The sequence below is a fragment of the Syngnathus acus genome, chromosome 5 (genome assembly GCF_901709675.1).
Source record: "Syngnathus acus chromosome 5, fSynAcu1.2, whole genome shotgun sequence".
NCBI lineage: Eukaryota > Metazoa > Chordata > Actinopteri > Syngnathiformes > Syngnathidae > Syngnathus > Syngnathus acus.
In genome coordinates, this window is record NC_051091.1 from 11,189,126 (window position 1) to 11,215,766 (window position 26,641).

At 41.0% G+C, this 26,641-nt stretch overlaps 2 protein-coding genes across 3 annotated transcripts; both read left to right on the forward strand.

Moving 5' to 3' along the window:
• The first annotated feature begins 1,732 nt into the window (after window positions 1-1,732).
• On the forward strand, window positions 1,733-13,853 carry nckap1l (NCK associated protein 1 like). The gene is made up of 31 exons (XM_037252111.1): window positions 1,733-1,904; window positions 2,712-2,822; window positions 2,906-2,998; window positions 3,413-3,469; window positions 3,540-3,682; window positions 3,751-3,841; window positions 3,928-4,065; window positions 4,757-4,805; window positions 4,900-5,056; window positions 5,347-5,403; window positions 5,476-5,572; window positions 5,739-5,848; window positions 5,932-6,064; window positions 6,137-6,218; window positions 6,652-6,710; window positions 6,843-6,988; window positions 7,060-7,192; window positions 7,293-7,412; window positions 7,481-7,620; window positions 7,726-7,857; window positions 8,498-8,716; window positions 8,819-8,949; window positions 9,538-9,635; window positions 10,083-10,176; window positions 10,384-10,466; window positions 10,546-10,626; window positions 11,331-11,424; window positions 11,499-11,615; window positions 12,577-12,686; window positions 13,179-13,259; window positions 13,542-13,853. The coding sequence occupies exons 1-31, from the start codon at window positions 1,815-1,817 to the stop codon at window positions 13,656-13,658; spliced, it is 3,363 nt and encodes a 1,120-aa protein (XP_037108006.1). The 5' UTR covers window positions 1,733-1,814; the 3' UTR covers window positions 13,659-13,853.
• A 3,430-nt stretch (window positions 13,854-17,283) lies between these two features.
• On the forward strand, window positions 17,284-25,882 carry LOC119123189 (calcium/calmodulin-dependent 3',5'-cyclic nucleotide phosphodiesterase 1B-like). 2 transcript variants are annotated; one of them, XM_037252081.1, is made up of 14 exons: window positions 17,284-17,544; window positions 20,953-21,066; window positions 21,199-21,381; window positions 21,927-21,993; window positions 22,067-22,183; window positions 22,931-23,071; window positions 23,525-23,625; window positions 23,727-23,852; window positions 23,914-24,015; window positions 24,081-24,201; window positions 24,826-24,907; window positions 24,979-25,096; window positions 25,268-25,404; window positions 25,546-25,882. In XM_037252081.1, exons 1-14 carry the CDS (start codon window positions 17,492-17,494, stop codon window positions 25,641-25,643), a joined length of 1,560 nt encoding a protein of 519 aa, XP_037107976.1. In that variant the 5' UTR covers window positions 17,284-17,491; the 3' UTR covers window positions 25,644-25,882. The 2 variants fall into 2 exon arrangements, with proteins under 2 accessions (XP_037107976.1, XP_037107977.1); XM_037252082.1 differs by lacking the exon at window positions 17,284-17,544 and having other exon boundaries at window positions 21,165-21,381.
• The last annotated feature ends 759 nt before the right edge of the window (window positions 25,883-26,641 follow it).

The following is a 26,641-nucleotide window of genomic DNA, read 5'->3' on the forward strand; positions in this document are numbered from 1 at the left end:
TTCTCACAATGCAATGAATTGTCACATTTTATAAATCAGGCCTTTTTATCTAGTCATGTTCATGTGGACAGATAAATATTTGTTTATCTTTATGTCAATGTTGATGCTAAGGAGTTTATATGCTTTATGTTGCCAAGAAAATGCGGAGTAAAATATCACAAATTAAAACTCAGTAAAATTGACTGTGGAATTATTTTTAAGAATGTAGTTATCAAATTTCCTGTCCATGTCTTTTAAAATAATAAATGATAATATCACTCCCGCTTCCCCAAAATCTAAGCCCAACTCTTTCAATGTTGACGTTTTGATCTATTTATCCATCTATTTATTCCAATTTATGGTAGGTGATTAAGACTTATTCTCACCGTCTCCACAACAATGAGGTCATCTGAGGAGCTTCTTACCGGGCACTCTTTTCCCTGCTCGTGCTCATTCCACCTCATTCCATGTCTTCTCAACATTTCTGAGTTCCTGCCAATAGGGAAATAATCAACAATATTATTAGTTTTTTGCGGTTAACTCTCAGGAAGACAACGAATCCCTGTGAGCTGTTTTCCATTCTTCCATTTGCATTTCTCTCAATCTGTTACAAAGCTCACAGAGGTCCTGGCGGGAAAAGTGGAAAGTGACACTCGGATGTCAAGTTAGCTTTGTACTTTTCTTGTTTATGTGACAAGAGACTGAAGTCACAGTAATTAACCCAATGCGGTAGAAATAGATGTTGACCAGGACTGAACCATATGGTTTCTTAGAGGAAATTTGCACCTGACAGGATTTGGTTAAGCTCTGACACTGTTTCTAACATCTTAACAGATGTTTTTTTTGTTTTTTTTTAATGTAAATAGCCTAACGAGGAATTAACGCCACACGACCATGCACAATTATGAGGTCATAAGAATAAGTCATTTTATTAGTTGCAAAATCCAGTGTGACATCTTACCCTATTTAGTGAGACAACTTACTCGATGGTGAGGCAATACTATAAGACTGGTTTATCAAAAAAAAAAAAAATCATTTGTGTCATTCACTTAAGACTTACTCTAACTGTTCCTCTAGCGGTTGCTTGAGTCCAGAGGCGTAGCCAAGCCGGGGCGAGCCGGGGCGGCGCCCCGGTTAGGACTCCCTGCGCCCCGGTTGAAAAAAATCGAGCTTTTTCGATTCTTCATTTTCATGCCGTTTTTTTCTTTCGGTCTTGCGCGAATGTGCTTGCGCTATTCTATGTGCGCGATGTTATCCATTCACCGTTTGCCTCCCGGACCCGGATGTTGTTTTAGCGATCAGCGAACGGCGTGGGTGATGTTCGATTTTTTTTCCTGTGGGCGTGCGCCCCTACTGGAAAAATTCCTGGCTACGCCTCTGCTTGAGTCGACTTAAGTTTGGTATGTTACCCCACCTTGTGGTAGATTTTTTTTTTTTTTTTAAATACTTTATTTTGATGGATTTGTTGATTTTTCTGAAGAAAAATTATTTTTAAAATTACTATGAATACTATTATTATTATTGATAATAACAATAATAATAATATTAGTAATAAGAATTTTTGCGGGGGTTTTTTGTCGACTAATTTTTCTATTTTACTCAGTTTTCTCATTTTATTATGTAATCAGAAAAAAACCCTGTAATATTTCTACTCATATCTGTGGACTTTCATCACATGGACTATTGCAACAAACTCACGCCAACAAGTACATACTCCACCCACAACCGCAAGACCCATGTGACCCTGACGCCTCGGGTGCGCTCGCTTGTTTCCGAGGGCCTGCGTACCGGAGGCAAAGGCTCGAGCGGAGTTAACGGTGAAGCTGGGGAGGATTATGGAGAACCATCAGAAACTAGCAGAAAAGCTCACCATCCTGAATGAGAGGGGGAACGGGGTGCTGATACGCATGAACTACATCAAGAAGGTGAGCACACAACTAAAAGAGTCGAAACCAAAGACAAGAAATAGTAAGGAACATTCACAATCTATACAGTGATGCACATTAAATAATCAATGTATGATGTCATCTAAAAAGGCACAATATAAATTTACATTTGCACAACGGATCACCAACATGCAGAATCAAGTCAAATTTAAAACGTGTTGAATTTCTACCTAAACATACAATAAACCATTTTGTGATGCTTCTTGTCTTGAGCGTACTTCCTGTCTTTCCCACTGCTCTCAACAAAAGAGGAAGTGCAACCAGGAAGTGGTCTGAGCTGTCAGTCTTATCACCAGGTTCAGTTTGTCTAAAATTGTCAAAATATTGCAGAAATGAGATCCATCCATTTTGCCCATTTTAGTCTGAGTTGAGAGATGCGCCCTGGACTGGTTGCCAGTTAATTGCGGAGTACAAATATGCAAGCAACCATTGACAGGCGAGCTGGGGTCGAGGTCAGATAGAACAGTGGGCCAGAAGTTCTAACCACTGCCCAGTAATGACATTGAATATTCATGCAAATTTGATATGTGTTTTGAGGAAATGATTCATATTCATCATATTCAGCTTCCACTTTTACATGTGAACCCTCCTATTACCCTTTTTAGGAAGCTTGAAGACATGGGAGGGAACAGCAAGTTGTTTTGTGGGGCAATATTGTCACCTAGTGGTGGTTAACAAACACTACTGGGATTAATTAAACGTCATTCAAACGCTATTATTATGTATATATTATTAGTTATCTTTATGTCTTTATTTAATATTATATATTTTTCATCTGTGGTGCAGATCTGTGCAGATGTCAAGCTGCGGCCATCCATCCTTACAGACAAGACCATGGAGCCGGCTATTAAATATATCTCCAAGAAATTCCCTAACATTGACTTTCGGGGAACCGTTGTGAGTAGTCCACTGTTGTCTTTTCGAATTGTGACACTACCACATTATGATGCGCATAAGAAAATATAATTTTCTCATCATAGCAAAGTCTGACCAGCATCCAGCGACAAAAGTCTGAAGTGATGGAAGCCACATCAAGTTACTACGACTCTTTTCTGGATGTCATAGAGTTCAGGGTAATTGCAAATAAATTCTCCAATTTAAACCAATAAGATTTATTTAAAATGCCTTACGCCAATATGTTTTTATTACCATCTCTCAGTTTCCTCCCATATAATGTTTATAGGAAAATAATTTGCATATAGAGTGGTTTAGTGTGAAAGAAAAAAGTTAATTTCTAAATTTGCTTGGGATTTACTCAGGTGTACTTTGCAACAATTTGCATGATGGAGGTCGAGGCATTTCTGATAACTCGATCCTGGTGATGGATTCATGCAATTGCTTTCTGGGTGATGAAATCATCTGCGTGGCTAAGACGTTGTGCGTAGGAAGTCAGTGGCAACTGATGCGTGTGTTATTGCTTTGTTGGTAACTAGAGGCCTCCGTGTTTGGTTTTAATCAAATTCTTCCCTAATATTTGTCTGAATCAGGACCACGTCTACGAGTTACTGAACACCATCGATGCCAGCCAGTGCTTCTTCGACATTGTGAGTACAATTATTGGCCACAACTGAGTCGATCGAGGAAGAACACTGACAGATTGGTTGAAATTTCCAGGCCATAAATTTTGATTTTACCAAGAGCTACCTCGATCTGATCATCACGTACACTTCGGTTATCATCACACTTGCACGCATCGACGAGAAGAAGGCTTTTGTGGGTATGTTCAACTGCGCTCATGAGATGAGCAAAGGGAGTAGGTGAGACAATCTGACTTTATCTTCAATCTAAAATGGCTTCTTCTCACATGTCTCATTGCATCCCACAGTGACCCCTCATACCCGCGGCTCAGCCAAATGTTTGTGGAGTACGAGCATCCCTGGAAGAAGCTCACTGAAGAGTTTGGCCCTCATACTAAGGTTTCAGTCATTATTTTTGATTGTATAATTTTTTTTTTTTTTTTTTTTTTTTAGAAGTTGGTCATTTGTCTCATCTGTGTCTCTAGTCTGTGACGACTGCTCTGCTGTCTCTGAGGATGATCTACCCGCGGAGGAACCTGCCAGTGGAAAAGTGGCGGAGCGCCCAGCTGCTCAGCCTGCTCAATGCTCCGGCCACCATGTTGGACCCGGCTTGCTGTGACACTGTAAGTCTGTCACCGAGAATTGATCGAAGGAAGGAAGGAAGGAAGGAAGGAAGGAAGGAAGGAAGGAAGGAAGGAAGGAAGGAAGGAAGGAAGGAAGGAAGGAAGGAAGGAAGGAAGGAAGGAAGGAAGGAAGGAAGGAAGGAAGGATCATGCATACAAATAATTAGCATAGAAAATAACATTTGCTTAGGGGAGGGCTGCTGATATCTTTTTTTTTTTTTTCTTCCCAAAAATGAAAAATTCACAGTCACCTTAAGTGAGTAGAAACAGTTTTCCCAGTTCTACACCTTACACACGCACTTCTCTCTATTGTCAATCAGGCTTGAATTGTCCACTTGGCTTCCATCTATGGCTATGGGCAAGTCTCGTCCTTTACACATCATTAAATCTTGTTTTTCTGCTACTGTCGTTTTTAGGTGATATTTTTGCTGCTCTCTCACATAATAACTACTTGTCTGCATGGAGCTCCGGGCAACTCTTTATCCTTAGAAAAAAAATACCACAACAAAACACAATATCTGTCGAAGAGAATGTGTGCAAAAGTCACTTTTGGGGTCTAACTACCCCAGCGTGAATTGAATAGCAAGTTGGCTGGATAACCTGCCTTTGTATGCACGCTACATTGCACAGAAGCCTGTCGAAATCTGTCATTGTTGGAATTTATTAAGCCTGATGCCCCTCCCTCTTACAGATGTCATGTGAATATCTGTCTTTGGAAGTAATGGAGCGCTGGATCATCAGTAAGTGCTCATCCCACTCAAATTAACGTCATTTTCTTGGTACATAAAAAAAGACAGTGATATTGATTTAAACGCGCCACTTTTTGTCATCCAGTTGGCTTCCTGTTGTGCCACAGCAGCCTGAACAGCAACCAGTCCTCCCAGGAGCTGTGGAAAATGGCTCTGCGGAGCGGCCTGTACGTCACCATCACCAGAGATGAGCTGCTCAACATACATAAAGTCTCCGAGGACCTCTTTGACAGCATCAAAGGGTATGGAAGCTCCCCTTGGGCGCATATATAACAACCTTCTTCTTCTATACTCGCTGCGGATAAAATGAATGAATCTGTACTCTACTGCTTCAGTGGATGTAGTCCTCAAATGCGAAGGCGCAAGAGAGCGCTTATATTCTTATTAAAACGTTACATATGTCGTTTTGTTAGGAAGTTGGAACGGATTAATGTCATTTGTATTCATTTCTATAGGAAAAGATAATTTGAAATAAGGACTACTGTATAGTGAATCCTGCAGGGCTCTATCATATGATTGTCATCTTGATCAGATACAGCAAGCGCGTTGCAGACATCAAGGAGTGCCGTGATCACGCCTTAGCCAACAGGTAGAACGCTTGATGTTTTGGGTCAGTCATGGAAAAAAAAATGGATGGTGACCTTGAAAGTGTTACTGACAGTGGGGCTCTGCATCGTGAGAGAAGACACTTTCTCAGAGGAGCCTTGAAGGAGTTGGTAACAGTTTTGGAGGATGAACCAGGACTGCTGGGACCAAAGGTAAGACACAACTGAATAAAAGCTAAGTTTTTGGAGCAATCATTCCAAAATATATCAGAATATAACAGTGTCTGAATAAAGTTAAAAGTTAGATTTTTCAAGGAATTTCAATCAGATGGAGATTTCAGAAACCAACAAGATATCCTAATATGTTGTCCCCCTGAAGGCTCTGTTTGTCTTCCTGGCCCTGTCCTTCTCCCGTGATGAGGTCCAATGGCTCGTGCGACACTCTGAAAACATGCCCAAAATAAAAACACCCGAGGACTATATTGACAAGTAGGTAGCTGCTCCCAAATCATTTCAAGAGGATTTGAGTTGGAGAGATGTTTCAAATGAAAAGCTATGCTATGTCTTTCAAGTCAGATGGCAGAGTTGCTCTTCCACATGGAGAAACTGAAAGGCCTTATAAGAAAGTACCACTATGTTGTGCAGCGTTACCACATCCAGTACCTGGCTCAGTTTGACGCCTTGGTTCTCAATGACACAATACAAGTAAACAAACATGCAAGTCTCCTCAGCGCTTGGGCTGCAACCGTCCCTAACGTCCGTCCATGTCCTCCACAGAACATGCACGTGTGTCCAGAAGAGGAATCTGTTCTGTTGAGTTCTTTTGTTTCAACTCTTTCTGTACTCTCAGTGAAACAAGGTAATTACAGCCAATGTTTTAGATCGAATGACAATTTTTGATGGTGTTTTAAATTCTAGGCAAAATAACAGCAGACTAATAGGATTTGAAGAAACAAACACAAGGTGGCGCAATATCGCCATTCAAACACCAATGATTGTCTTGACAAGGATTACGCAATAGAAATATTGGCAATATTATTATTATTATTGTTATTAATAATAATAATTGGAGCATTTGTGAGTGAATGGAGCTAACATCATTATCTAACCATCGCTACTTTTCATGACATCTTTATTTTTAGGTTTTTTTTTCAATTGGAAATATGTGCCTTGAAGATGTTTCAAGGGAAACACTGTGCTGAATAACTTAATGTAATTCCTCTTGCCGTTGCATTTGGCAGAGGTTGGAAGGCTGCACTTCCCTTTGACGCTTTTCATTTGTGTGTTTGCAGTGGAGAATAAAGAGGAGTTTGACTTCAAGGCTGTCAGATTGGACTGGCTGAGATTGCAGGTATGCGCACATATAATGTTTCCCTAAGGAAACGCGCTGTAGGGAACATATTTTATTGACTGGCTTACGGAATTACTGAAAATATTTACTTATCATCTTGGAAATAAAAATATTCAATGTCTTGTGTGGTAGGCCTACACCAGTGTGAACAAGGCCCCTCTGCTGATCAAAGACTACCCAGACTTGGCCAAGGTGATGAACATGATCCAGTTCCACACCAAAATGGTGGACGCAACAGAAGAACTCCTGCAGGAAACGTCGGACGTCTCAATTCTCTGGTCAGCGCTCCTCTTTTTTAATCACTTGTTTGTTTTTCTACGCTGACTTTGAGCATTGCTTTGTTGAATAGTTTCTACCCGCGACTGTTTGAGAAGATGTTTTGCCAGAGCAGCGAAGAGATGACGATGAAGCAATACCTCATGGCTTTCCCAAATGTCTGCTCTAATTTCCACTGGGCTGGTCATCCTCTGTGCCCTGAAGAGGTCAGTGTTAATTAATTATTATAATTATTTTTTATTTTATTTTTTTCGGTCTTACTGGAAAAAAAATATTGCAACTATGCTGGATTTTTTGTTTGCCCAGGAGGAGGCGATAGAGAAAAGGAGTATCCGCTTGTGTGTGACCTTCTTGGAGCAGGTCGCCAAGCAGACCAGCAATGCCATACTGGAGATATGTGCCGAGCAGTACAACCTCAATGAACAGGTCAAAGTCCAGCACACATTGCTGCTTTACTTAATACAAATAATAAATATGAACCCCACACCCTCTAGTTGCAACCCAAACACAGTTGTGAAGCCATCAGCGCAGCTCGCTACAGGCAGCAAAAGAAAGCCACGCCCAAGAAAAGAGAAGTCCAGAAAGAAAAACCAGGAGCTGAAAGCCTAAGAAAGGACCGCACCATAACAACCAAGTCAGATATTTTCTTGACCAGCTCCATTTTATGACATTTTCTTCCCAAAGTTGTTCTACCACATTATCCCTAAACACTTGCATCCTCTCTTTTCGTCTCCCCTAGCATGGACAAAATGCATTTGATGCTAAGCGAGATTTGCTCCACCTACAGCCTGTGCAGCAACATGACGGTGCACGAGCACGTCGTCGTTCCCACCGAGTTCCTCTCTTCACATCTGGAGGCACGCTTCTCAGAGTAGGGCAACTGGGAAAGCGGGGGGGCACTGAAAGTTTGCCTTAAGTGCCCCTTAGCGAATTTGAATGGGATTTTATATGTCCTGTTTAAGTATCTCTCTGCAACCACTTGGAGGGAATCAGTCAAGTCACTGCTTTGCTCTGCGTCATTTCAGTGCTAAATGTTATTTAGATTAGGGCCTGGCACCCGGGCAACATAAGGTTTTTCATGTGCACGTGCTCTCTGCTTAATCTCCCTCCTTTGAGCAGATGATTATCTCCCCCGTCACCCTAAAATTAGCATCCTCGAGTAACACAACTCTCACTCTAGAAAAAAAACTATCTAGGCCGGGCAAGAAGAGAAAGTCATAAGAGAAAAAAGTAACTGTACTATGAGAATAAAGATGGAAGCAAAATCTAGCAAGAACAAAGTGAAAATATGTTGAGGAATTAGTTGTTGGTTAATTTTACCAGGGAAAAAAAAATTCAGATTTTTATCTGAATAAAATGCAAATAATCGATTTGCTTAAAACAAGCAAACAAAAATCTAAAAAAAAATTTAGAAAGAAAATTAACTTTTTTTTTTTTTAATAATTCATTTCTTAGGTCAAATAAGTGACCTCAACGAGAGGTCAGTGACATGCATTGAATGTATTTTCCAGGATAATTGTACGAATGGCCAATTACAACCAGAGCACCCAGAAGATCGCCCGACCCACGGAGCTCCTGGCGGGAGTGACGGCGTACGCCAGCAGCCTCCAGACCCTCCCCAATTACATCAACGTGGACGTGGCGCGGCTGCTGAAGAACGTCCTGCTGCAGCAGACGCAGCCTCTCGACTCCCGAGGGAAGCCCACGCTCACCAACCTCTACACCAACTGGTACGTCCAAACGTGACCAATCAAGCACACCCTCTTCAAACTTTTTTTCTCAAGACTTTATAAAATGGAAGTCATTCTCCCAGATGGTTCTTCATGTTGCAGGTATCTGGAAAGTCTGCTGCGCCTGGCCAGCAACTCACTGATTGTACACTGTCCGACCAGGCAATGCTTTGTCAATCAAATATCTGACAACGATCCCGCCTTCCGAGCAGAAGAGTTCACGGACATATCAGGTTAGCCTTGCAATGTGTAAATCTATCATCATGTATGACAAATGGCACGATGAAATAAGAAATAAATAAAATGCACACAGATACTTTCTACTAATTAACACATTCAAAATACAAACGTACTGTAAAAAAGTGTGTATTATAATTAAAATCTTAAATAGCCTTCCATACACTATAATCTCATTTAAACTTATTTATCAGAAACTTTCAACACCCACATAATTATGTAATAGCGACAATGGTGAGGGGAATCGTGATTTACTGGGGATTATTAAAAAGTCAGTTTTAAAGATTAAGAACTGTTCACCCACTAAGTAACCACCTACTAACTCCATGATGGTTATATGCTTTCCCACTCCATTTTTGCAGAACGCATCCAAGCCGCCACACTCGCACAAATGTGCACACACACACACACATAGAGCACACTCCTCCTCACGATGTGTATATTTAAATGCTTACAGCACCTACATCGAGTGAGTCATTGGCACATGAACCACCTCCTCCAATGTTAAACACACACAAAAGTCATTTTTGGGGTCATTGGTGGGTCGTGATGTGAATGTGATATCAGGATGATGTTGTGAACAGAGCTGCGAGCGCTGGCCGAGCTACTGGGAACATACGGCCTCAAGTTCCTGAGCGACAACCTCATGTGGCACGTCACCACGCAACTCAGCGAGCTCAAGGTACCAAAATGGAATTGCAGTAATTCATAACACTGGAAACACCAACACCGTCCTCATACCTTCAAAATCATCACTTTTTAAGAGACACCAAAAACGGCATTCACCCAGTGTGAAAACAAATATTAAATTTACAGAATTTTGACAAATAAGATCGTTTTGGTAGCATTTTTTTTTTTTTTAAATATAGAGAATAAAATTCCCTGAAATATTGGAAAATACTCAAAAGAATCTGGCCTGTTAGCTTGAGAGTCCAAGTACATTTCAGGATGAGGGGGGTAGTGGCCTCTTCATCCCCCCCCCCTCTAGCTCCGCCAGTGCTGCAAAGTAGTTATACAACCACAGTGGTGCAAATAATTTGCATCAGTTTGTCTCTCATAATAATCATCAAAATTTGAATAACAATAACTATTTGTATAATATGACAATCCACGTTACTACGATAATTAGAAACTGGTGGTGGAGAACATGGACGTTCTGGTGCAGATGAGGAACAACTCTGATAAGGCGGAGGAAATGGCCAATCTCAAGAGGAGGCTGACAGGTGAGCGATTTGGTGGAGCAAAAGTATTGGGACACCTTGCCGTGACACTGGCTCAAAAACACAACTTTTAACTTGGAAATGAGCTTGGGAGGAACCTTGGTGAACAAGTCACATGCTACTTCACCAAGACGTTATTATTGGTTCACATGGTACATTCCCATTACAAGAAGCAAGGATGTTTTCCAATGTGTGTTCAAATCCCACCAGGTAGTGAGAACCTGCTGAAGAGGATGACCATCATAGGAATGATCCTGTCCTTCAAAGCCATGGTGCAGGACTGTCTCAAAGAGGTGACGCTTTACAAGATGTTGAAAAGCATTTCATATTATTTGGTTAATTTTACTTTTTTCTATTTTCACTTCATCACAGGTGATGCAGAAGCATTGCCCTTTCCTGATGGGGCCCATCGAATGCTTGAAGGACTGCGTTTCTCCTGACACCGACATAAAGGTATCAACACTCGTCGCTGTGTCTTTACATGAGAGCCTACGACGATTTTCTTTTTTCGGTGTGTTTGTTCAAATGACTCAACAGTGTGGACATTGTGGAAAAGGAACAACAAATGTGTGCCCGCTGTTACCGGCCAAATTAAATTCTTTATCTCCCGGCGGGGAGCTCTTATGTGAACATGACACGCCAATGCCCATGGCCCCCCTTTTGCTTACGTCTGGCCCCTGAGTGAGGCATGACAGCCGTGCCACAGCTCAGACCAGGATAACCCCAAAGACGTCAGCAAAACCCCCACCCCTCCTCGTTCCACCACCCTCCTCCAGCCGTGAGAGAGACCACATCAGTGGAAACACCATATGTCAGTGCAAATAGGGCAATACCAACCTTCACCCTTAAGTTCGCTTTCATCAAACTCATTTGTGTCTACTTGTTTGTATTAGTACAAAAAAAAAAAAATCGAGTAGTCTCACTTTGAGGGGTTCCAATCACAAGATGAACAAAATGTGAAAAATTGCATGCAACTTTTTTCTCCCCTCCCTCCAAAAATACCAACTATATTTAAAATAAACCTCTCACTTTAACCGCGTAAAATTACAATTTTTGTAGTTTACTAATAGTATGACATCATATTCATGAAAATACTAAACAAATGAAAGACCATTTACTCGAGGCACCCATATCAATCACTATTAATGTATTTCCAGGTGACACTTAGCGTGTTCGAATTGGCCTCCGCTGCAGGAATGAGCTGCGATGTCGACCCGGCGCTCGTGTCAGCTATCAGAAGCATGCAGACAGGTGACCATAAAAAGTAGTAATAATGATGCCGCAAATTTGTTTTCACTCATGAATCTTTTTTAAAAAAACTACAGATAACATGTCCATCGAAGAGGAGTACAAGCTGTCGTGCTTGCTGCTGGTCTTCATTGCAGTGTCCCTGCCAAGCTTGGCCCTGGACCCCAACTCTTGCTACAACCAAGATCATGGAGGTGCGCATTTGTTATATTCAATGGCAACACTCTGACAAGATCAAGTGTTTGCACAACCCTCAACTCGACATTCATCAACCATCAGGGACATTTAGTAGGTTCACCTGCAGGATCACAGTTCAGCCAGGAATCAAAAGCGCAATGGCTGATTCATTCATCATAAAAAGCTACGTTTCATTTCAATAATATGCAATCCAGAAAAGAGGTGAGCCGTGCTCATCGCAACTGTGATGTCATTTTCAGTCAAATGCAAGTAACAAAATGGCCGCCCCCTGTGATGGATAAAAATTCTTTGTGAATTCTGCTACTTAATTAATATTCCACAAATGGAATATTAATCAGAATACCGTGTTTAGAGTAGTAGGGCTGCACTGAATTTTTGTTGTCAAATATTAACCTCCACTTTAATATGAATTCATTTTTCCTTTCAAAATGTATTAGTTCGCTTTTCTTAATGCAATTTTGATACTTGCTCCACTGGCTCACTGCCTTGGGTGGACCAAATATTGTGTCCTAGAGTATGAGTGTAAACAAGGCACCTCACCCTGAGAACAGCATGCGTGTCATACTTTCCATTCTCAAGTATGTCTGCGCCTAACGAGCAACACATGTTTTGCGTCCAGACTTTTGTGTTTACTGACGTGCATCGATACAGTCACTGATGCTGGTGTGTTGTGACCCCAAACGATCTGCCACAGAACCCGCGTTTATGGTGCTATCAAAGTGTGCCGCATTATTTACTTTGCCTCCACTTTCCATTGGTGAGATCCAAAAGCCATCGAGCAGGCAGGAAATGTGCCGGCATGCTTCCTCTTAAACTTAAGTGATGGTTTACAGACTAATGCTAATTGGCGGGCTGCAAAACATCCTCTTTTGAGTTCCGCTTACTGTACGTCATGCACTTTGCAGTCACATGCACCCTTTTGTGTTGTGTTATTTATTGCATTCTTGTTTCCAACAGGCCACAACAACAACATCCACTGTTTGGCGCAGGCCATCAACCACGTGGCGGCCGCCATGTTGACGGTGCAGAACAAGAACATAGAGCAGCATCTCAAAGAGTTTCTCCTGGTCAGTGCTCCTAAAAATCTTTCCATGTCTTTTTATTTCCCTATGAAATCAAAGTTGCTTTTGGAACCAATCGCAAGTTATCCAGATGGAAAATCTGTGAAATTGCAAAAATTGCAACCGGTATAATGATGATGGGTGAGGTGGGGGCTATCAACGAAAATCTTAGAAACCTCAGCCATTTTGTGCCTGATCAACCAAAATCAAATGAGAATCAAAATCTGGAGTAATCTTGGTTTGACAAGGCCACAAATATTTAATCTGTTTTAAGATGATTGGGTCAGAACAGATAAGAAAACTAACATGCCGCCATTTTGCAGCTGATTGATTATTCAAAAATCAACTGAGCTTGTGCGTTTATTCACTGTAAAATGCTATCTTACTTGGACAAGAAAGAAAATATCAGCCATTTTGCAGCTGCTCATTTGCAACCAATAGGTAAATGAACAACTTTTAGTGCTTGACTGTTTACGTTTCTTTCCTGTCCACATACAGCTAGCGTCCTCTGCCCTGCTTCAGATGGGACAAAATGTGGAGAGCAAAAACAGAGAGTCCATCTACCTTCTGCTGCACATGGTAAACTCACAATCCATAACTCTAATCCAACAATTAATGTTTTAAATTACATGTCATTACTGATTAGGTAGTTTGTTTCTTTAATTTAATTTAGCTAGAGTGCGAAAATGTTCAGACTGTCGATACCATATAATTCTAAGTACGTCCACGATTTTTGCTATTTTAATCACATATATATAAAAAATTTAAAAATAGACTGAATCGAGCAATCCAGCATGTTGGGAATTTGGCTAATCCTAGTTGATGTCCTAAAACTTTTGATGCGTCTCCTGTATTATTTAGATTGTGGAGGAGTCTGCGTTCTTGAGCCAAGACATGATGGAGCGCTGCTTCCCGTACGTTCTGCTCCGGAATGCCTACAGAGAAGTGTACAAGCCCATCATCATCACCCTTGGGTGAAAACATACCGACAGTCACTGTAACAAATTACAAAAAAAAATTAAATGAGCTTAAAAGATTTATGATGATGTTCACCTTTTTGCAAAATGTCCTTACTAAATCCTCGGGTGGAGCTGCACTTTTCAGAATGGAAAGTCGTTGATGCCCGTGTGTATTATTCTTTCAAACTTTCCATGAATAAAGATCTTAATTATATTTAGTTTGTTTTTCTTTTCTTGGGCCGCGAGTCAACATGTGTTCCTCATCTGTTTCCAGCCGTCCTACCGCCTACTTCATCTACCCAATTTCAACACGCTAAAATGACTTGAGGATCATTACAGAAACTGTAAACAGTAAATAGTACTGTTTATGTTTGTAATATTTTATAAAATGTAAAAATAAAGCCAATTGTATGCAATTTTTAATAAATTTACAAGATTGTGCAATGATCTTAGGACTTCATCCTCCATGGGGGCCATATTTTACACGAGGGGAAACAATTGCGCAGTGGATCTGCGCAATGAATGCAGATAGGCGCATCCTTGACACACAAGCGCTCCCATGAGGTGCCCAAAATAGCACCATTTGCTTGAGAAATAAAAAAAGAGGGCAATGACGAAACTTGACATCTGACCAATTGCTCAAAACTGGTATTGGTATGCTTCCATAAAAAAATCATTATTATGAGTGTTACTATGTGCTATTTTGTAAGTTCAAATAATTTTCGATTGCATTGCAAGTATGACGGCAGTATTTGAATTTGTGTGTGTCTTGTATGCAATTGGACTATTACTACAGCTTCACAGTGTGTTCCTGTCCCAAGACACTTAAACGAGTTAATGGTGGAAACTCTGGTCCTGATATAAAGACTCTCTACTGATTGTGTTGGTGACGCAGAGCCTCTCCTGCTGACTTGTGAACCTCTGAGGAGTCCACAGGCAAGCAAATTGTGTTCACACACACACAGTCACGCACTGCCTTTCTCACACACGCACATGATGTGCATTCACAGAGGAAAAGGCATGAAGTACGTGTGAGCGTAAACACAGAGCAGTGCAGGCTTACTAATATAAACCACGGCAATATATACACACGTGTTGGATTTACAGGAAGGCAAAGAGACTCATGTTCATTTTGGGGGGGTCTTGGTAACACACACACACACGCAAACTAATTCCAGAGGTCATGACACACCCACGCAAGATAGGCAGAAGAAAGCCTGATAAACATCTGATTGTTGCGACATGGAGGACCGCATTGGGCCGGTAATGCTGACTTTGATTTTTCCCTTTTCTCTCTCTTGTCATACTATATTATATTGTTTTTTTTTTATAAATAATAATATATGCATGACATTTGTTAGTCATCCAATTGGAGGGCACCCAATTAGCCAATTAACATGCTAATTATACATATGGTGTAAAAAAAAAAAGTAACATTTTGTTTCTCGCATTTGATAAGGCAATCTAGAGGATGTGCTAATAATATGCTAACTATGTATACGATGTGAATACGCTGATGCTAATGTGCTAAAAATGAAGGAAAATCTACGTACACTCAGCCTTAAATATTTCCTATTATTGGTCCTGACCATTTTCTGAAGGCTATTAGAAACATCCAATGATCAGAGGGGTGGGAAAAGGCTCAAATTTGGCAGAAGTATCAGTATGCAAGTAGCGTGCTTTAGCCAAATATGTCAACCACCTGCATCTGTTTGTGGTGTTTAACCAAGAAGTAGCACTCAGTGAAAATGTCGACGTTGAAAGAAACTCAAGACTGGACACGTTGCTAAAAACATTGGATAAACTCTATTTCAGACTCCAGTATTGTAAAAACAGAAAAAGACCACCCCCTATGCCCCTCAGCACCCTCGGCCTCTTGGAAGTGTGGTTCCCATGAGGGGACTTGCAACGTTTTGCAAAGTGATTTATGGTGTCCCAGAGTCACATTTCTTTCTGTGAAATGTAGCGGACAGCAAAAAGATCAAAGGCTGCGCGTTCATCATCCTCAGGGGAGGGATAGACTGATAAGTAAACCCAAATAGTTAGACCACTAAAAAAGAGCAAAACTGCAAGCGGCTGCCAACCTGTAACTTGAACTATTCGTCAGGAGCGAGTCTTCTCTGGCATTTTAAGAACTAACCTTCTAGCAAGGAGTAGGAGGAGGCCTTAGTTTGTTTGTACATCTGTCTGTAAACAGGATTACGCACCAACCAAAGACTTTTTATCCAAACTTGGTTAAGGCTTTACGCATTGGACTAAATGGGAACCCAATAAAGTCTGGAGTGGATCTATTTACGATCCGTCTCAAAATGGCATTTTGGGGGGATTAATGGGGAGAACCTGAACGCCAGATGACTTCTTTCAAACACCACTTTGTTTAATCCATTAGGGACAGAGCCAATAGCAGCTGTGTGAAAAAGGGCAGGTACATTTTGTGGACCACATCCAGAGGCCAATTGATTATCAAGTAGTAAGAGTAAAAATCATAGTGCTACCTTTTGACTTGTATGTTCTCAAATATATATAGATGCAAGATTAATGGGACCATCTCTCTCCCCTTAAGATGATATCTCCGATTTGGCACAACGGTATCATCTCGACCAAGATGCACTAGTTAGGTTGTGAAGTGAAACACTCACCAATGCAGCAACTTCACAGACACACTTTGACATCACTGGTTGCTTTTTGTGAAAACACAACCACCTTCCAGTCATGTCATTGTGACTTCATTTTCAGCGCTATTTTGTGCCATGACAAAGAGCATGGGAGTTGGAGAGTGCATCTCAGCCAGTAGCCAATCCAGTACCAGCAACGAGGATGGAGTGGGGGTGAGACTGAAGCTGGGGTTTTCCCCCGTTGCATTTCTGCACAGTGCTGCTCCATAAAAAGATTACACATGGGTATCAAACATCGCGGGGAAAAAATTAAGGCCATATTAAACAACCTATACTGGTCTTATCTACTTTCGGTATTGTCATTTTTTCAGCTTTCGCCCACAGAAACTTTTGTATTTTGTACTTCTTAGCGCCGTGATGACACTTTGTGGGGACTTAGATGCTGATCATGTGTGCTTTTTGTTGGGTGCCTTTTGTGGTCCCATCTAAGGGACCCGCATGCATTTTATAGAGGCTGAGTGGTTCCGTATGACTCAGGTATAAAGGGTCAAGCAAGGCCGGGTCAGAGCAGGACCGGACTGTTCCGGAACCAATAATCAAAAAGTGCTATTTTGGGTGTCCATCGTGCAGGCTCTTGCAGCACTGTTCTGAGACCACTGACGTTTTACTATTGTTGCAGTATTGAAGTATTGACTGGACAGGAATTAAGTGGACAAAAATGTATTGAAATTGTGAGCCCCAGAATGGCAGCTCTGTTGTGGTTGTCTTCGGAGGACAAGCTTTGTTTTATGAGCCCCGGTTGGGGCAACTCTGGTGAAAGACTGTCTCTGTGGCTCCCTGATTCGTGGCAGCGTTGGAAAAACTCTCATTTGGGATTTAAGTACACACTGCTTGAAAGGCTCGCAGTCAACACCTCATCAGTGAGGTCAGCGCACTCGCACTTGTGCACACACGCGCACACATGAACTGACAAAGATGCTCATACCACACTCGCGCGCACACACACTGACACAGTCGTCCAACCAATCGGAGTGGGTGAGTAGGTCCCCCCAGAAGTGGGTGGGAGTGCTGTTGAAACACAAGTCTGTCTCGGGACACACAAGTTTTTGCATTGGTGCTTTGGAGAACTTTTTTTTTTAGGGGGTGACTCTAGAATAATCCTTTTTTCTGCACTTTTGTTTTGGGTTTGGGGGGGAAAAAAACACTGGGGTCCATCAGGATACAGCCTGAGCGCAGAATGGCTGAACTGGTGCGAATTCGTAAGAAACATCTGCAGATGCCCATCTCGAGGTAAGACCACAGCACATTTTGAGTTATTTGAATGAACGCTTTTAATGGCCACTTGTTTGAGGTTTAATGTGCTAAAAACAGCCGTCACTGTGTTTTCAATGGGCATGACAAAATGATTGATTCTTGTTTGTGTTGTGGCAATGAAAACACAAGTTTTGCATTTTAATCTGTAGACAAAACTTGCTGTAAACAACTGATGGCATGATTTGGATTTAGCAGCTTGACTATAGTTAGCAACCACGACGACACTTGCCAGTTGTTACAGGAACACTTGACTTCCTTGCGCTGTGGCTTAGTGGGAGGGGTAATGAGCTGCACAGAGAATGGGTCATGTGGTTTTGTTTTGGTTAGGGCTTTGACATCCTCGGGTCCGTTGGTGAACACAATTCTGCACATTCTCGGGGACGGTACGGTGTGTTGCTTTCATTTAGCGTTAAAAGTTGTTAAGGCCTCAGTCTTGTTCAAAGTGGTCAAATGTTAATAAAGCACTGAAAACACAAGAGTTCATAATAATCCTGCACTCTTATAAACAAGTTTCTATATTGTTGGATATTTTGACTACTACCCGGAACTATTTCTTGCTTTGTCAGTCGGTACATGCATGTGGCATATGTGTGAGGCGGATCAACCCCGGGGGGCCAAAGAACTTGGGAGGTGCAGCGCAAGAAAAATAGAGAAGAAATTCTGTTTATCTTTTATCTTCTAAGCAAATGCAGGCTTCCTCACACATTCCAATAAATCAGCGCAGGCAGGCAATTCAAGACTCTCAAGTTGTTTGAGATATAAATGTGATTAGTTGGTTTTCAAAATCCAAAAGAGAGTAAATTAAGCTAATTGCGCACTAAAGTTATTCAAGTCATATTTTTTTTCTCTTTTTGTTGAACAGCTATTTCCAGCTGGGCATGAGATGAAGTCGCTGCAAAGATTATGAAATGTTATGAATGATACGTTTTGCTTTATATTTTGATTTCAGAAAAAAAATCCACATTTTAAATAAATTCATCAGAATACTCAGATTAGCAAGTGGACTTTAAAACAGGGAGAGGTGCAGCAGCTTGATAAAAATAAAGATATTTTTAGCATGCTAAAATAACTTAAGCTACCGTTAAGCCCCAAAATTCTCTGGCCAACTGTGTGACAAAAAAGACTCTCATTATGCCTCATCGGTATAGTGGCCAAAGTCATGTTGGCATTTAAAAAAAAAAAAAAAAAGCACAACAGTTTTACAAGAATATTTGCATTATTGATTTGCTAATAAAACAAAGGACTTCAAGGCAGGCGTAGCAACTTAAAAAAAAAAAAAAAAAAAAGGAAGACTTATATGTCGAGTATATTCCAAGACTGGATTATTGTATCAAATTCTTAGTTTAATGTCATTTTTAAAAAATATATATGTTTAGTTTTCTTCACCGGGGAAAAAAAACAGACTTCAAGTAGTACACCCATATATGATACCAAATATGGTTCCTCACCTCTTACATGAAACCTGCAGAAGCACTAAAGCATGTTAGTTTAAGGAATTGTACACTACGTTTGCACTGCTCAATGATAGTAAAGTAGTAAGAGCTTGTCGTCAAGTAGTTACAGTCACGCTCCACTGTGTACAAGACCAAAACTATTTGTCATTCATCCACATAAACAAAAGTCCACTTGATAAGTCATTTCCGGGGGAAAATCTGTCAAATATCTCACCAGCTGCTAAAACCCAAAAGAAGAAGTTATCTGGAAAGATTATGAGCGTTGACATTTGAGCGCTTGCTATTTTTATGGCTCAACAGCTTTCTGAAGATGGTGCCAGTGTGATAAACACTTAAAAAAGCCGTGGGCGCCAACGGCAGCATCCCCGCCTGTTAGCGTGGCGTCTTTGTCGTCTGGCCAGTGGGAGAGAAAGTCGTCCATAATTTGAAAGAAAGTCACGTAACGTCCAATCAATCTAAATGAGAGAATAAATCGGCTTCTGTAAACAGAGGAGGAGATTTCTCATGGAGACTCGAACAAACCTGTCGGAGCTATGGGGATTTATTCATTGCATGAAGGCGAGCTACATGCCACAAACTATTAAATCATTTAAATCAAGGTTTCTTCAACAGCGATTGAAAATGGTACGTTGATGCACAAATATATGTGCAGTATATTTTTTTTCTAAATCAAGAAACCCCATGCCACAGTTACAATTTATCAGTCTGCTTTAAATAGCCTTGCTAATTTATGAACAAAAAGATATAAAAACAGATGTCAATCAATCGATTAATCAACAACTTAATCGACAACAAATCAATTAAATCATTTACATAATGTTGAATTGTCCAAATCCTCAAATTTCAGCGTATGTCATAAACACAAGCCTGACAATGAGCCCCATTCTCTATTCCCTATTCTAAGAGTCTCAATTCTCAAAACTTTCAAGAGTGCCTTACATAATTCCCAAAGCATGGGAAGTTTTACTCTCATGGAAAGATTGGCAGCTATGATTCCCTTTTCGCCACAGGCATTTTTTTTTTTCCCTTCTTGGGACAATTTGGCATGAAATGGCTTCCAAATAAACTCGGGAAGACCTTATTGCCTGCTGCGACTATCAACTCGCACACAACACTTAAATACCTGCTTACAATTTACATTGCCAATGCTCCCAAATTGACATTACGTGACGCAGAATTGTTTTGCTCCCATCCATGAAAACCATCCAGTCCATCCATCCCTCCATCCAAATTTGAATGCCTGTTTTGGGGAGGCATGAAGAATCCTGTGCATGCAAAGAAAATCTGCAAAAACACAGGGCAGGCCACAGCTCAAAAATCAAACCCAGTCTGAAAAGCACATAAACTACAGCAAAGGCTAGTGATTCCCAAAAGCTGGACCATGAGAGCCCAAAGCGGAATAAATCCCTAAATCCGTTCAACCAAACAATATAACCTAACTCAGGTCAAGTCACGTTTATTTACCCAGTCCTTCGTCCGTAAAAAAAAAAAAAAAAAGAAAGCATCTGAAAGGGCTTCAGAGGCACACAGTTCACACAAATCAACATCCCCTGCTCTAGGCATCCCTCCTGGGCAAGGGAAAAACTCTGAGAAAAGCCATTTGGGGGAAAATAGTGGAAACCTTGAGAAGAAATTGCAAATGGAAAGTAAAACAGGCCAAAGTCCAGATGTCAGGGGGTAAGGCAGGACAAGAGACTTATTGGTGTGGTTGAACCAAATATGACCACATCGAGTAAGACTCAAATCAAGATTCAACATTTCTCCTGAGATAGCTGCTCTGATTTCTGTGGGTGAGGCGTTCCAAAGTACTGGACTTCGACCCGAGAATGCTCGAGACGCAATAGCTGTCTACTAACTAACCACGCTCACTAACGAGATCTATAATTCCGTTTTTTCTTTCATGACAAAAACTCATTATAACTGCTTTCAGAATCCGGAGCATCTTGAAGCAACTGGAGGACAAAGATGTTGACTTTGAGGATATCAAAAAGAATCTGGATTTGACAGCATCGCTATTGGAGGCTGTTTATCTGGATGGAAGCAGGTAGAAAAATATTCACCATGGTGGCATTGTGAAGTTCTTGAAATTTTGTTGGAATTGCCTCACTGGGGTAAAAAGATCACCAATCAATATGCATTTAGTGTGCGTGTGTGTGTGTTTCTGTGTGTGCGTCAGGCAGTGCTTGGAGTCTGAAGATGACCTCCAGCAGCTTCAGTCTGATGGCGTTCCCGCGGAGGTTACCGATTGGCTGGCATCAACGTTTACCCAAAGAGCCCGACCGCCGAGACGGCGGTCAGACGAGAAGCCCAAGTTTCGTAGCATCGTGCACGCAGTGCAGGCTGGAATATTTGTGGAGAGGTATGACTTTTGTTCCTTTGTTTTTTTAGCTACAATTTCTCGATCATATCGGACCATTAGCATAAATAATAACACTAGCTATTCACATCAACAGTCATTGAGCAGAAATTGATCCCAAAATGGTTCGATGAAAGTCAGCTATGGGAACTACAAGTGACAAGTCAATCACAAGGCACAAAGGGGGGGAAAAAAAAAAAAAAAAAAAAATTTCAACACTGCGCAGGTATCAAATACATACTGGCTTCACAAAGGTCAGCCATGATTGATTTGTTCTAAATAAATACCAGAGCGACCATTCAAATTCACATTCAAACCTACAGTCAGGTTGAACATGAATCGATCCCATGCTCAAAGCAAGAAATTCAGCTTTGTCTCAGTTGATGCACAGGACAGTGAAACACTGACCCCAGTATCCCCTCAAAAACATCCTCACCAAAGTGTATGGGGATTTATATAAATTATAAACACCTTCTGAGACGAGCTCGCTGCACAGTCTCAGTATGTGAACTTGAAGTGAACTCAACATAAACATTGCATTATTCCAGAATGTTCAAGAAGGCCTACACGGCTGCGATGCCAGACCAACCAGCCGCAGTCGTAAAGTGTCTGAGGGTAAGCCACCAAAGCATCTTCTGAGCACAGCACAAGTGCCAATAATCCTGTGCCATCCTTTTTTTCTCCTTAGGACGTTGACCGCTGGAGTTTTGACGTGTTTGCCTTGAACGCAGCCAGCTCTGATCACGCACTACAAACTCTCTTCTTTGAGCTGGTCACCAGATATGGTCTCAACAGTCGCTTCAAGGTCTTTTTTTTTTTTTTTTTTTTCCAGTCTTTTTGATCATACACAACACGAAGCCAATTCTCCGATTAGTACATTTTAATTAGGAACAGCAAACGCTTATCTGGCTTGCATGCAATGTTACGCAATGTTACCAAATGTTACCAAAGTTGCGCGCGTCGAGCGAACGCAGTGACGCTGACGCGCACCACGCACACATATTACATTTCTAAAAGTATTCCTTCATTTCCACGTCTAATTTAATCTAAAGACAGGTCACCAAACAATTCCACTCACCTTTGACGAGACGCTGCAGGTAACGCGCGACCGCCCCATTCGGGAAGTCCAAACATGGGGGTACTTTTGCGTTTCAGAGGTCAGGTGACTAGATGTTTTATTAAATGCGATATTTTCCATTATTTATGAGTGGGGACATTGTGGAACCAAATTTTAAAAACGTTATGACTTAATTAAATGACCTAGGTGCTAAAATAAAACAATCAAACCGGGGACGATTTTATCTGTGTCACAAACATCTAGATTCAATAACATGTTCTATTCTGATAAATTGGTAGTTCTATTTTATTTTATTTTATACCAACTTTATTATTTATTCCTTGCAGTATCAGACACGTGGATTGTATTAGATTTCTCTAGAATGTTTATTGAAACATTACACTTGCACATTGCGCAACACCAGACATAACTTGATCAGAACACAGTCCGTGGAAAAGGGCATCAAGCAATTGATTGATTTTTTTTTTTTTCTAGATTCCCATCTCGAGCCTGACGCTGTTCCTGTCTGCTGTGGAGAGAGGATACTCCAAACACGACAACCCGTACCACAGCCACGTGCACGCCGCCGACGTCACCCAGACCATGCACTGCCTACTCTTGCGAACCGGTCTAGTGGTACAAAATCAAGATTAAGACTTTGAGCATTTATGACCAAGCAAATAAAGACCAAGACTTTGAAAAATAATGAATCTATTCAGGATAAGGATCAAGACCAGTTTAGACCAAGTTAGCCCAAGAATTTAAGAAAGATCAAGATCAAGGCCTTAAAACCAAGATAAGACTGAGTAGTTAAGACCAAGTCAAGACTGAGACTGAAGAGTTAGGACCAATTGGAAACTGAGACTTTGAGAGATGACGACAAAGCATTTTTGACAGCATGATCATGTCAAGGCCAAAACTTTGACGAGTCAAGACTTTAGACTTTAAGGCGATAGGACCATGTCAAGATTGTGATTCAAGAAAGTTAAGACAAGGTCAAGACCAAGATGATGTTAAGACCAAGTCTTGTCTATTACCATAAAATAAAATGCTAAATGATCACTCCATTGTTGTGTTTCTCACAATCAGCACTGGCTAACGGAGCTGGAGGTGATGGCGTCACTCTTCGCCGCAGCCATTCACGACTACGAGCATACGGGGACCACCAACAACTTCCACATCCACACAAAGTAAGCCGTTTTTCACTGAACATTTACTCCGCCCTCGGCCAAACCCAAAGCGTCTATTTGCGTACTTGCACGTTATTTTATGGTTTATTTTATATCATCAGGTCAGAGTTTGCACTGATCTACAACGACCGGTCGGTGCAGGAAAGTCACCATCTGAGCGCAGCCTTCCGCCTCCTGCAGGACGAGCAAATGAATATCTTCATTCATTTGAGTCGAGAGGAGTGGATGTAAGTTATTTTCTATTTTCAAAAGGTCTGCGGAAATGAAAGACTCGTCTTTGTCCCACAGGGAGTTACGTTCTCTTGTCATCGAGATGGTACTGTCCACAGACATGTCCTCTCACCTCCTCCAAGTGAAAGCCATGAAATCATCTTTGCAGCAACAAGAACGGTAACGCCGCTCACATTTAAGGACTCTCGCGAGCGCCAAACCAACATTGTTTTCTCGTCTGATAGGATCGAGAAATCCAAAGCTTTATCACTGTTGCTCCACACGGCTGACATCAGCCATCCGTCCAAACCTTGGTCTCTGCACTCTAGATGGACCAAAGCCCTGATGGAGGAGTTCTTCAGGCAGGTAGGAGCATGGCAAAACCTGTTTTTGTGAATTTCTCCAAATTTTGACATTTTGCTTTTCAAAATTACTATTTTATTCATTTAAAGAAAAACATCTAATCCAATAATGCCTTTTATTGTCAAAATACTCACTTTTTGTTTGATCAAATTTGGACATTTTTCTTATAAGATTATGACTCAATTCTCGTGCAATTTCGACTTTATTCTTCTCTCCTAAGATGACATCATTTGTTTGCAACTTTATTCTTCATTACATTTTTCTTACGACACCACAACATCATTGTCTTGATAAAATATTTAAATATCCCAAATAGACTAGCACTTTGAAATGCAAATTCACGTCAAGATTTCGCCAACTGTGAATTGGCAAGTCTGTTCCCGTCACTGGGCGCTTTTGTTCTGCTTTTTTTTTCCCAAATAGAAAAGAGGAGGCGGACTGTGTAACCTCGCTGTTTCTCTTTTGGAACTATACAAGAAAAGCCTGTTCAGTGTTTTTCCTACTATGAAAAAAAAAGAAGAAAAAGCACTTTCGATGTATCACATAAGCTTGGTGTAGTTATTTTGAGGCTTGGAGTGGGATGCCCTTTAAGATATATCTGTTGGTTGTCTCTTTTACCATGGGGAGGGTGATAGAGAGGCAGAGCTCGGCCTGCCCTTCTCGCCCCTGTGTGATCGAAAAAGTACCCTGGTGGCGGAATCCCAGATTGGTACGTTCAACAAGCAAAAAGCAAAACGCCTAAATAACATCGCCCATAAGGTGGATATTCTTTCCATGTAGGTTTTATCGACTTTATCGTCTACCCGACATTCTCCCTACTGACGGACATGGCAGAGAAGATTGTGGTTCCTCTGGTGGAGGAGAACCCGGGTCCACCGGACCCCTGTAACAGACACAGGTACACTGGCATTACCTTCGCCATTTTTAAATTGGATACTATGATCTATGATCGAGCAAACGTTTAAATCGGGGGCCCAGTCGCAAGACAAGGTGGAGCAAAATTGGCCTCTGCACACATCTGGCTCAAGTTTGGTCTACGGCTTTTGTGTGGTATTTGTTGGAATACTAGTAATGTGTGGAAGGAGAGCTCCAGAGGACTGCAGTGGAGTCTGGCTCATATCACGGCCGAGCTGGTGAGCTTCCGTTCGACGTGGACGCGTCATACCGACGACAACAAGCTCAAGTGGAAAGACGGAGGATCAAACGGTACTTTCAGCACCGTACGGCGTTGTACATTACAATAATTTGACCTAACTTGAGCTTTAAGCAAAGCAATGTATTTCACAGCATAGCTCCATTAAAAAAAAAAAAAAAAAAAGAAATCCAATGATTTTTCTAACCCTACAGGATTCTCAGAAACCAAAGAGGCAAAAGAGCAGCAAGGCGCAGCAGAGGAGCAATCGCACAAATCCCAGCAGGATGCCAGCAAACACACAAAGCAGTAGACTTGACTCCTTTGTTCTCCTCTATTTTTGTTTTCATTTCTTTCTTTCTCCCTCGCTCTTTTCTTTTTTTTTTATTCTTCCAATATAGCTGTTGAGCTGAACGTCACTGTTTGGAACAAAACCACATTACTGTTAGACTGTCTTATTTTTAATATTGTAATTTAATTATACTATTGCGTAACATGCTGGCCATGTTGTACAATAACTAGAACATCTTATTAAATTAATTTACCAAACAACTTGTAGCAAGTATTTATTATTCTCTTACACTATGCCATTATATTGTACAGTTTGTAAAATGCCTCAACCAATGCGTACTTTTAAGGCTTACCCGGAAGTGTCTGCTTGTAGTCTTAAGTTGCTGCAATACCCCTCAACGAAAGCCACCATATTTATGAAAAATGTATGCTTTTCGTGCTTCCGGCTCATAGTTCAATGAATTATTAATACACGGGGCCTATTTTTAGGAGAGTCACCCTCAATGAACCACACGGGCACTGGCGCGTGATTGCAAAAACTTCAACTTTCTCTTCTTTCTAGTAAGAAATCATAACACATCATCAATTTCAACATTTTATTGTATCAAACACATTTTGATAACTCATCGATTCAAGTAAGCTTGGAACAAATTCAGTTTAAAATACCATTTTTAACATGACAAAAACTACAGAATCCATAAATACACTGCCAAAAAAGCAATTTATTTTTTTTAATTTTACTGTGATGCAGTGTAAATGTGATGGGTGTGGAAAGATTGTCACAATCTCCATATTAATTTCAATTAGGAGGAATTTGTAATGTTCTGATTGCTTGGACAAAGGAATATCAGCCTGCTATTTAAAATGGGTTTGTGCCATTGAAAACAAAGCGCAGTAAACTCTACTGGTACCATGCGAGAAGATGTTTTATGAAATGGATTTACATCAGAAAAAATTAAATAAAACAAGCAAAGTTACTTACTTCCTTGAGACTAATTCCTTTTAAGACAAACTTAAATG